The sequence below is a fragment of the Lycorma delicatula genome, chromosome 12, assembly GCF_047948215.1.
Source record: "Lycorma delicatula isolate Av1 chromosome 12, ASM4794821v1, whole genome shotgun sequence".
NCBI lineage: Eukaryota > Metazoa > Arthropoda > Insecta > Hemiptera > Fulgoridae > Lycorma > Lycorma delicatula.
Genome location: NC_134466.1, coordinates 70,773,269 through 70,786,057, shown reverse-complemented (window position 1 = coordinate 70,786,057; position 12,789 = coordinate 70,773,269). Strand labels below are relative to the sequence as shown.

Below are 12,789 nucleotides of genomic sequence, written 5' to 3'. Positions count from 1 at the left end.
TGGCGGCCACTTCCAAATTTACTCTAAATGTAGGGTAATAATAATAATTACATTTACATTTACACATGCCTTTTTATTATTTCAATACCTACCAATATAAGGTTGGGTTGCGTTTTATATGGGACACCTTGTAGAAGGAAAAAGTTTCCTGATGATGGCCGAATTACCGAAAGTACTCGAAAAACTCAGACGAATTGCGTTGGTAAGGTTGAAATTTAATTTATTTATACATAAATTATCTTACATTCCAACGATGCCACGATTGAAAAATTAAACGCATAAAAGATAAGTTTTCTTATCTATCGGCACGAATATAATCATCCTTTAATTTATTTCAGTAAAATTTCTAATCGCTTTACGTAATTCTGATATAAAATAAACGAATAATAAAAATGTATAATAACTAGAAGTGGGTTCTAATGATTTATACCGTAATCGTAAGTTCAAAAACGACTAATTATGAGATAATATTATATTATTCGCATAACAGGCTAGTAAATATTATTACGATGAGTCACACCGGCGATACTGCTGCTGGTTGAACGACAAAGTTCCCTGCGAGCTTTGAAGACAATAGTGTTTTCCCCCTTCAGTCGCCTCACAAGGCGATGAAATATTAGTAAATAAAATACGTATTTAAATAACATCGTATTAATCGATTTAAAATGACGATGAAGGGAACAAAACCTTGACACGCGTTTGTTTGTCGTACAGATCCGACGGTCATTTTATTTCACAAATGAAATAACTAAAAAATTGTTAAAGAAACGGCTGAAATTTCGTAGGCGATAAAGTAAAGAACGGGCTGGTTAACAAAAAATTTTAATGTCATCGGTAAGGTGGATTTTTAAGTGATGAAAGTGGCGGTACGCAACAGAAAGCTAAAAAAAGGTATACTTTATCGTTCTCGCAGCAATAATTTTTCTTTAGAATTAATATCGTGAAACGCAGCATAAAATGTGAAAGGTGATAGAATTTCTTTCGAAATCTGACGGACGATCAAACTTGAGTGCACATCGTTTTCTGCACCGATAAAACGATACGGGATTAAAGTATCTACCCTTGGATCCGCCATTATTACATTTCAAATTTTTTACTTATCGTCGAATAATAATTTTTAATGCGAGAACTGCCTATATTGGATTGCCAGAGCCGATATCAATAAATTAAAAATTTTGACGTTTCCAACAATTTAAATTCACGAATGTTGTTTAACGTCTGCTAAAATAAAATCGGGATTATTCCGTTTATACAATTTTAATTTTTTCCTTGTTATTATTTCCTCCACTAAATGTAATAATAATTATTAATAACAAATAATAATGGTAAATTAATAAAAATCATCGGTTCGCATTACGTTGCGCGAGGCTACTGCTTAATTATCTGCAGCAATAACTCGATTGTTTGTCGACGAATTTTTACAAATGAGGTGTCATTTTATTCAAAATAAAACGCTTAATAAATTTTGTAATAATTAAAAATTTTATCGAACAAATAATTACAAAGCTATTGAAGATTAAAAGATTACGATGGCCGCGGTTTTGAAGTGACGTTTTCAATTTTTTTTTATGACGCTAGTCTTAGATTTGCCAAATTTAATTAAAGAAGGTTAGACCCGTTCCCGAGAAATATTATTTTTGTTGAAAATCACAAAATGGCGTCCAGAAGGAAAAGGAAGCAAAATAGGGCGCTTACGTCAATATGAACTATTTTACTCGTTTTGGTGTCCCGAATAGGTTCCTAAAGTTCGGCGAATACGTCCCGGTACACTTAATATATATATTTACGTATTCATTTTTATCAGACGAACTATTTTTCGAGTTAAATTAGATCGGTTTTCCGATCGATTAAATTAAAAATCTTTTACAAAAACATTTAATCTATTTACAGATTTTCTAACTCCACTAATTTGTGTAAACCTGACTTTATATGTACTTGTTTAAACGTAAAATTTAGCGATTAAAACTTTAATTGTTACTGAAACAATGAACGGCATAGATGAAGTCCTACGCAAGAACTATCGCGTGAAAATAAACAAGAACAAAACAAAAGTAATGAAATGTAGTAGAAATAACAAAGATGGACCGCTGAATGTGAAAATAGGAGGAGAAAAGATTACGGAGGTAGAAGAATTTTGTTATTTAGGAAGTAGAATTACTAAAGATGGACGAAGCAGGAGCGATATAAGATGCCGAATAGCACAAGCGAAACGAACCTTCGGTAAGAAATATAATTTGTTTACATCAAAAATTAATTTAAATGTCAGGAAAAGATTTTTGAAAGTGTATGGTTGGAGCGTCGCTTTATATGGAAGTGAAACTTGGACGATCGGAGTATCCGAGAAGAAAAGATTAGAAGCTTTTGAAATGCGGTGCTATAGGACAATGTTAAAAATCAGATGGGTGGATAAAGTGACAAATGAAGAGGTATTGCGGCAAATAGATGAAGAAAGAAGCATTTGGAAAAATATAGTTATAACAAGAGACAGACTTATAGGCCACATACTAAGCCATCCTGGAATAGTCGCTTTAACATTGGAAGGACAGGTAGAAGGGAAAAATTGTGTAGGCAGGCCACGTTTGGAATATGTAAAACAAATTGTTAGGGATGTAGGATGTAGAGTGTATACTGAAATGAAACGACTAGCACTAGATAGGGAATCTTGGAGAGCTGCATCAAACCAGTCAAATGACTGAAGACAAAAAAAAAAAATTGTTACTTTATTGTCTACCGATCCTATTATTTTCACGCGTTAATATGAACTATAACAGTTTCCTTTTTTTATTTATTAATTTTGTACTTTGTAATGTTGCTGCGATCAAGATTTAACTACGATATCGTTTGATTATTTGAGATCGACGCTTAGTGGATTTTATTTAATTGTGTCGTCAGCTCGTCTACAATTTCTAATATTATCTGTTTAACGATTTCTGATAACTAAATCCATTATATAACCGTTAATAATCCAATATATAAATATATCTCTACATACTGATTCGTCATTTAAATAAATTACTTGCATAAACACGCAGAAAACCCTCGTCGATTAATTCATCGCTAACTAACCCTCTACCACTAGCAATAATTGCTAGAACATATACTTGCAGTTACATATAAAAGAAAGCCAAAATTATTTTAACTACCCCTAAGAAATTAAATTAAGAGCGATTGAAAAAGGGTACTGCAACCAGAAAAGCTTAGAATTTGAAACTTTGATAGATATGTTCCTTTTAAATAGAATTCTGAAACGTTTTAAGGAATACTTATTTTGATTCTTCTGAGCATAACATTTATAATAATTAGGAATTTCTCTTGAAAATCATCACTAAAAGGGTTAAGTGGTATTAGGATTGTATCTCCTAATCAAAATATCTCTTCTGAACCGGACGTTTACGATTCACCACTCACAATCTTCCAGTGTTTTATGAAAGCACATCAAGCGTTTGCGTAACAAGAGGGCTGGAATTCTGGCCATAAATGGTGAAAATTGGCATTCAATCAGATCTGTCTTAACTAATACAACATTTAAGCGGTATGTTTCTGATAGATTGTGTGAATGCCAAGAAACCAAAACCGTAATAAAAATTTAGTTTCTAATTCAGAAACCGTTTAAAGATTTGTTTCATTACTTAGTAAGATTAAATACACTAAAACTTAGGAAAATTATCCCGACCGAAGATAATATGTTCAGTTATCATTTAAAAACAACGGGACTCTATAGAGAAAATCGATTCCCTGGCGCAAAGATTACGTTAACGTCCAAATGAAACTGTTAGATACCTTTTCCTAAAACAGGAGAAGCTTCGATACAAAATTAATTTGAATTCTGGAGTTTCCCTCCTCCCAAGTGAAAGATCTGACTTGTAATCATATCTGTGCCTTTTGAGATCAAGCTTAGTAATCGATCGGTGTGCTTGAAAGTGAAACAAAATGATTTTTGATCTTGTAGCAAATGAGATTTTTGCATCGATTTGGATTAAATATTACTCGCCTAATTTTCAATACTTTGAAACGGTTAAAAGCATTTTCTTTTCACCACCACCAAGTAATACTTGGTAGTGTCCTTTTGAACAATAATAAACCTTTCGGTTGTTCATTCGTTAGAATTTATGAAAAAATACATATAGAGGAAAGAAAATCATGGGGGGTCTTAAATAACTGACATAAATTAAGTGTCTTTAAGGTCGTAAAAATAAATTAATAATAAAACAGAATAGTTTACGATAATTAATAATGTTATCGGTAGACCCGATAATAAATTCAATGAACTCGACAAATAATTATAGTATAAAATATATAGTGCTTTACCATGACATAATTTAAGATAAATACTAGAATAACAACAAAAAAAAATTAATCGGATATTCTGGTCATCACGAGAAAGTAACAAAATTTGACCACTAAATTATCATCGCCAAAAATTATAATAAAAAAATTGATTTATTTTATGTAAAAGAGGGAATCACACCACTGATAACTACTGTGTCTATTTATATACATAAATAACACAGACACAAATGATAATGACCTCATTAACTATAGATTACAGTTCATCTTTTACACGCGCAGCAGGGTCCCGATTATGTAATCTATCATTATGTTTTTTTTCTATAGTGCAAGTTATAAATAACCGATTTTACCATTCTATTTCTGAAGAATGTTTATCTAATACGAAATGACCGGCTAAGAAAAACTATTTTTGTTCACGTACAATGCTAATCGTGCAGTCTCATTTTACCCGTGACTTCATCAGGTCAAAGAATAAAACAGCTACTTTAGAGTTAATTAATCAAAAGCAGGTGCCGAGCGGGGAGTCTACATAACATTTGATGTCGACCGTCACGTTCGTAACCGTTATATCATTTCTTGATTCCTATCCACGAATAATTATCGATTATAAAAGAGTACACGTTTTCTTTTGAAGGAAATATGTGTTTACAATAAGTAGATGTATCCGGCGACAGAAGGCGGGGCCACATACAAAAGAGAGGAATAAGAAGAGATTATTTTCCGAGAAGTGATAAACACGGCTGCAAACTGAATAAATATCCAAAACAGAAGAACACAAAGAATTAGATATAAATACTAAATACAAAACCTTAGTAATCGTTTTAAATATTAAAAATTCAATTGAATCTTGTTTAAAACATAATAATCACATTACGATCAATACAGCGGCAGATATAACCTTAGATAAAAATCGGCTATTAAATTAGATAATAATAACTATTTAGTAAGTCACTACCGCTGATATAAATTACTGTAAACGTATAAATAAATAATATTTAGTTCTGTAAAACTATTGTACAATTCATACCTATAGAATTACTTCTATGCTCGATTCGATATGTAAATGAAAAGTAGATGCACGCACATTTCCATCATCAATAGAAACGAAAATAGATAATGCTAGAATTATAATTCTGAAATCAAATATTTAACAGTCAACAGTGAAAGGGATTATATTTAACTAATCATCCAAAACATTGTAATAGAAAATCAAATCCTAGGTGCATACATATGCTAGCGTTTAAAGAGAATTGTTTCTTAACAAATACAGGCTGGTGATTGACATTAATTTATACTATTTACTGTTACTAATATTTTAATCCTATCTTAAACCGATCCACATCGGTGAACATTATGAATTTGAGGAACTGTGCTGCATGTAATTAACAAAAACAGTTGAAATAAATAAATTTTGATGGGTAAAAACAAAATTTCAAGCTGTAACGTCACTCTAATATAATATATAATTATAATGTAATTTGTATACTATTTACTTTCGTTACATTTATTTTTAGTTACAATAAAGTAAGAAAAAGTAGTGGGAAGACTGGAAGGCCAGAACGGTCCCATCAGACTCGGATAATGAAGTGACTAAAGTGATACTGCGCGGTCATAAAAGTTGAGGAAAAAGTAAGAAACTTTTGACATAGGAAAATATCTCAAATTTACTTAGTTAATTTATCAATAAAAATAAATTTTGTTGACCTACAAAGTAGATTCCAGGTTTCATATGAAAGAGCATCACATTTATATGCCGAACGGGCAGTTTTCCATACAATGTAATATTTTTATTCCATATTCCCATACAAAAGCTTTGAGTTTATGAAATGAAATAGAAGGTAGAAAGAAACATATATCAGAAAAAACTAGCGTATCTATCACTTATATAAATAGATTTATTATTTTATTAATCGTCAAACAGAACCCAACTACTTGAGGCTACAAAATAAAATCACTGATGAATCATTTGGAAACTACAAATTAAGTTGCTCATAGATGGTCGTGCTTTTTTTAAGAGTCAATAAAAATAAGCATTTATTTGAAATAAATTAAAGTCTTATTTTATAGAACAATTATGATATTACTTTTTTATTTTGTCGAGGTAATTCTGTATACTTCTGCTTATGTTTTTCTGTAAATACCGTAATGGAAAAGTTTCGTAACAAAGAATACATTGACAATATAAATGATATGAGAATATTTTTAATTTATTTGTGATATCATCGCACAGTACTGCCAAGCACAGTTTCTTTCTGTTATTTTTTTTATTCCTTTTTTTGTTTTTTATAAAAATATGTTTCCACATTACAAAGGGAGAATTAGCATGTTCTGTCACAATTTCTCTGTACTCCTTTTTTTATTTTATTAAAATGTAGATTTCTTGTCTTCACGATTTTTGTGAGCAATGTTTTTCATACAGAAGGTAAGTCTAATAAAATTTTAAATAAAAACTAAAAAATTCAAAATAAAATAACTTAAAGTAAATAGAATTTGAAAATCATTATTATTATAACAGTTTTCAAATTTTTCCTCTTTAGCAGTAGGTAAGAACCGATATCCAAAATCATACTTAATAATTTAGCTAATTAAAGTAGATTGTCTATTTTCGCAACAAAAGCCCCTCATAATACTGAAGCAAAACATCTTTAAAGATATTAACTAAGATGTATTAATGAGTCGTACACAATTTTTTTTTGTGTTTATGATTTTAAAAATAAAAACAAGGTCTTCATCTCTCCTCAGAAACTTTTTGTTGACACCTGACTCGCTCTTTTTAATTTTACATGTATAATAGAGCGAACATAATAAATATTCTTGCGCGTTAATTCTGTAATTGATTTTGATACGTTTGTGAAATGTTAATTTAAAAAAGTAAGAACCCAAGGTATATTCAGCAATCGATTTAGAATTATCATTTAATAAAACAACAAATACCTCCTTTCATTCTGCCAGCTTTCTTTTGGTACACCAACAGTCAAATATTTATACGGCCGACCAACAGGTTTTACTTCTTTAGTATCAATAGACTTTTGTAATGAAATGTTATTAATTGAAAAATTCCTTTTAATAATTATCTGCTTCAACGAGCTGTTATGACGAAGTACTTCTTTAACACGTATCATCACTAATAATCACAGACACCTGTTAAAACACAACAATAAGAAATTCTTGTTTATTATTTCGGCTAACTAGAGTATAAATAATAATGTCATAATCTTAAATACAAACCAAATGTATAATAATCATCTGTTATTATACACGATATAAATCGTGTATAATAATACACTATTATTATACATGATATATATCATCATGTATAATAATTTATATGATAATTATAAAAAACATACTTATATTCATTTAATAAAGTATAATTTACATCTAACTCAAGGTTATTATAAAGCAGCCAGTATTATTTATTTATTCTGGTCGATGAAATTACACAGAAGCCTTTAAGCTTATATGTGGAATACGTTAAATGGAATTTTGTAGTGTCTGAAAAATGCCATAGCTGACCAGGATTTGAACACAGGACCTCCAGGTGAAAGGTCAAGATGCCACTGTTCCACTGTGGAGATCAGTAAAGCGTTATAGCGGCATAAAATACAATTTTTTTTTTATATTTACATTACAAACAATGTAGTAAATTATATAAATAATATTTTATCCAGATCAAAACAAAGTTATTTATTATATTACATAAGAAACAGGTAGATAATTCTACTTCATGCTCGGTAGTAAATATTCCAACATTTGTCAAAAGAATCAAAGAAAACTGTAGGAAAATCTTGATCAGCAAATATTACTAAATTAATATAAAAACCAATAAATGGATTTAATCACTGTTAATACATTATACATGAAATAATAGTTATGTAACAATTATGAAAGTAATAATCAAATAAAATTTGTATAGAAAAAATAAAACTACTTATTAGGCAGTAGCGATAAAAGTCTGAGTACGTGCTTAAGTATACGGTTCACAAGCATACATAAAATCTTATCTTATTAGTATCATAAAAACTCAACAATAATGTTCTTATAAAAGGAAATAATCGAGTTTAATAGTAGATACATTAAAATAGAAAATACTTCCAATAATAAGGCAATTTATAAAAAATAGCACCAAAACCAAAACAAAGTCCTTTTGTATTAATTACAATTCTATTAGGTCTATAAAAAAAAGTAATATACACTTGTGTTTAGCTTTATACAATGGTATATTATTTTTCAGAAATAAATTACTATTTTTTAAAAATGTTATTACTTTTTCAGCTAATGTAGAGAATTCATAAATACGAATGTACGGAAGCATTAGAATTTATATTATATTAAATATCAGTCTGCATATCTCAAATTAACATTTATCACTCGCCTATAATTTAAAAATTTTTATTTATTTGCTAACTGTGTTAGAAAGGATAGGTCATTACACTAAGTATATAATATAGGCAAGCTGGTACTGTGGTTGGAGTATATGACTCTGGGAGTATACATTGTGAGTTCAAATCCTAAAAGAGAACAAAAAATTTTTTTTAAAAAAGTTCTATTAAAGATGACTACCTATAAATTAGCGGCAACACATATTAGAGAACACATAGGGAGAACTGTGTAAATCGGTTGAGAAACGAAAATTTCCTCTGCTCAGAGATGACTGTCCTGTTTGTTTTAAGAAAATGTCATTTTACGAATGTAAGTTAAGTTGATTCAAATGTAGTTCAGAGCATAAACTCAAACAAATAATGGCATCTGAAGACAAGTGGTTTGAAAATGTCAAATTAGATCCCCAAAAAGTAGTGCTACTGTATATGCTTTCTAAAATATGCTAGCTAGACATTAGCCTCAGCCAAACCCAGGCTATGGGAGAAGCCTCAATAGATAACAGAATTCTCTACAACCGTACTGTTGGCGAGCGGTATCCATACTGTCGTAAAATATGTATGACATCACTTGATGAGCAGTTCAAAGAAGGATAAATCAGTGGAAAGGACAAATCAGTGGAAACTGATGATCAAGATGGGAACGGTAGAGAAAGACAGCAAATGTGATAAGAGATACCTTCTTCTATCACAAAACATGTGGCTCCTGCCACAGAGATATGGATTGATTGCCGGCCAGCATTAACAAGCCACTGACAAGATCTCAAATATTAACTACATACACAAGACAACCACAGCAACATAGGAACAGGTCGTTTCATTAATGAAGAGAATACCCAGAAAATAGAGGGTGAATGGAAGCATACAAATCATGACATCACCAATACAGGCTTCAGAAAGGAGCACTTAGCAGCTCATTTGTGTACCTACGTGCGACATAAAATTATCATATAAAAAGGCTTAGATCCCTTTGAAAAAAATATGTAGACATTAAAATTGTATATCCAGTAATAGAATATGAATTCTGTAATTTTGAATAAAAATATTTTTTTCAACTTTTAACTTTGTTTGGTTTAATTAAGTTGGGTTAGTTTTTCCATTTTAAAGAAATTTACCAACGTAATTCAATTTTCAGTATAGCGTTAAAGTTGAAATTATAATTAATTTAAGTATAATAATAGAACTTTTATACAATTTTTGCATATATAATGCAAAATTTATTTTACTTATTTGTACAGCATTGCCTGCTATTAGATTGTGTGGCATTTAATATCCATTTTTGTTCACTCATGTTTATATAATTCACATCTGGACTGTTGTATGTAACTCCCAACATCACTGTGGTTAGATCTTCGACTTCCATAAACTTAATGTTGAAAAAAATTAATTTTAATTCCTATAGAGCTAATGTTAATTTTATATATTTAAAACCCCATCCCTCTTGAACCAACTTTTTCCAACGCTCTATATTTTTTATGTATACACCTCTTTCCCTAACTATCCTAAAATATATGCCTCACTCGTAGGGTGCAATGTCACCATTCAACAGGGTAACCAAATATATAATTTCACATACTATTAATAAAATTATTAATTTTAAAAAATATTTCATTAAATCTGGTCAAAGTAAAGAAATTTCATAAAAACATTTCAGATGCAAACAGTACCAGAAAAATTAATTCATATATTGTAAAATAGAAAAACTATTTAAAATTTTAAGATTACGTTTAATTAAAAATTAAAATTTTAAGTAAAGTAAAATAATTATTTTACTTAAAAACGACAATATTCTCTTTTAATATCAGCTTTACAAAAAATTTAACAAATTCTATCCATAATGTCTCCCACTTTATATTTTTATGGATCAAGATAACAAAAGTTAAAATTTTAATATTAATGGCGATATAATTCTATAATATAAAATAAATAAATAAATCAAGGGGGAAACGAAGAAAACAATACAACTATTTTTAATAGCTCGAAGATTTCTAGGTTTCATACGTTCAGCTGAATTAATAACGAGTCAACCACCTGGCTATAGATATTATTAGCTTCAATGTATTGCCACTTAGAAAATCGAATAATAACAATGTTCTCAACATATTTACGATCAAAGAAGTGTCAAAATAATTAAATTAGAGGACATAGTAATTAAAGGAACTCCTTGGCTATGAATTTGGTCAAACAATATTGTGTTCTATGTTACCATATTTGGTACTTAACAAAAAATACGTTTTTCTATCAAATTAACAAAAACTCAAGAGAACCAAAAAAATGTAATACAGGAAATAAATATGGTAAAACATAATGCTTAAAAAGAATTAACACTCTTTAAATGAAAAGCATAATAAGAAAAATATAATTAATATAATAAATGAACGTTATTTAATTTAAATATACTTACCGGTTAGTGTATTGAAAATTTAAATAAATAAAAAAGTTAACAGAATGAACGCAAGTTAGTTTACTTAGAGTATCACAGAAATGCGTAAAAAAAACTTAAAGGACGTCACAGCATAACTACAATATAAGTACTAATCAACAACTCTAAAATAAATTAACTAACATACAGGAGTAAACAAACAATATCAGCCCTTCCTCTCCCACTCTCACCTACATACAAACAAATGTAGCGTTACCGATGCTAACTTAATATATCGATTCTCTTAATATATCGATATAAGTGAGACTTACGATATAGAATGTTATTTTGTTTCTCAGAACGACTTGTCAAAGTTCTAAATAAAAAAGAAACTATTATTATCTTAAATACCTGAATATGTTTCACGCACAATATTAAAATGCAATAATGTTGAATTAAATTTATGTGATTTAAAAACAACATTATACCTATTAAAACTTATAATTATATAATTTTGCGAAATTAATCCCAATATTAATATTAAAATACAAATCGTAAATAACAATTTTAACGGAAAATGTATTCTGATTCAGCGCATAAAAAAATTACAAAACTAGACAAAAAGTTAATTTTTAAATGTTATTTAAAATTAAGAAGCAGTTAATAAATTTAAAGAATGCTGATATTTTCGCAATATTAGAATATCTTAAAATGCACTAATCCTAGCAATAAAATATCGAACATTAACCATATCATTTGAAAAATATAACTAATTTGTTTCACGAAAGCGCAAACCTAAACATAACAGTATGAAGATTCTAATTCAATTTAGCGCAATCCATCCGATAAAAAACACTTGTCTTTACTTTTAACATGAAAATGAAGAAAAAAATAATGTGTAATAAAAAGATTAGAAAATTGTGAAAAAATTATTTATTTACCTTAAAAAAAAAAGTTTAATTAAGTAATATAAAAAAATGTAAGAGGGCTATATTAAAATTTCATCAAGTAAAACAAAAAAATATTTGTTTCCTTAATGTATTTCTTCAGTAGCTGATAAGATACTGTCTGTTGAACTAGTGTCATTGTTTCCCAAATTTATCACTACATATTCTTCAATAATATTTTCATGAAAATTTTCTGCCGTTTCCCAAGCATTTTTTCTTCTTTAATTACAAATTGAATGTAATTTTTCCATGCACTTAAATATATTCAATTAACATCTATCAAATCTTTTGTATCAATTAAATTAATGTTGTTATTACTTCCAATGCAGCCTTTGATTTGTGCCCATATCAATTCTATTGGTTAAAATTGCAGTGATGTGTAGGAATATGAAACATGACATAATTTTTTGATTTTGCAATTTCATCTACTTGATAATGGATATATTTATCTAAGTTCTAGTTTTACATGCCTTCAGTATATGCAATTTTAATCATTCTGCAATTTCTGATTTTTGGGTAAAAGCTTTGGAAATTTTTTAGTTTTCAGGCAATTATTTTTTACTATGTTGGATCCTTCAGCAACAATTTTTTTAAACCACCAGTTTTAAAATTTTCACTATTCATTTCATTGTGATACTCTTGGGAAGATCTAGAATATCCATAAACACTGTTCAAAAATTCATTTTCACATCCAACGTGCATTATTATTAATCATTTTCCAGCTGGGGTTTTCAACCCAGTTGTAAAACCTTTCATGAAAGTGTTTTTTGCACTCTTTATCCTTTTCCTATATATGTCCCACATTAACCCA

At 29.0% G+C, this 12,789-nt stretch overlaps 1 protein-coding gene across 2 annotated transcripts in view; it reads right to left on the bottom strand.

Moving 5' to 3' along the window:
- The window catches only part of LOC142333443 (NAD(P) transhydrogenase, mitochondrial-like), a 105,590-nt gene extending 94,318 nt beyond the window's left edge, over nucleotides 1-11,272 (bottom strand). For both annotated transcript variants that reach the window (XM_075380545.1, XM_075380548.1), the window contains exons 1-2: nucleotides 11,074-11,272; nucleotides 7,225-7,431 (exon numbers count right to left, since the gene is read on the bottom strand). In XM_075380545.1, the coding sequence (XP_075236660.1) occupies nucleotides 7,225-7,412 (188 nt within the window). In that variant the 5' untranslated portion in view covers nucleotides 7,413-7,431; nucleotides 11,074-11,272. The remainder of the gene's footprint in view (nucleotides 1-7,224; nucleotides 7,432-11,073) is intronic.
- Between the last annotated feature and the right edge of the window lie 1,517 nt (nucleotides 11,273-12,789).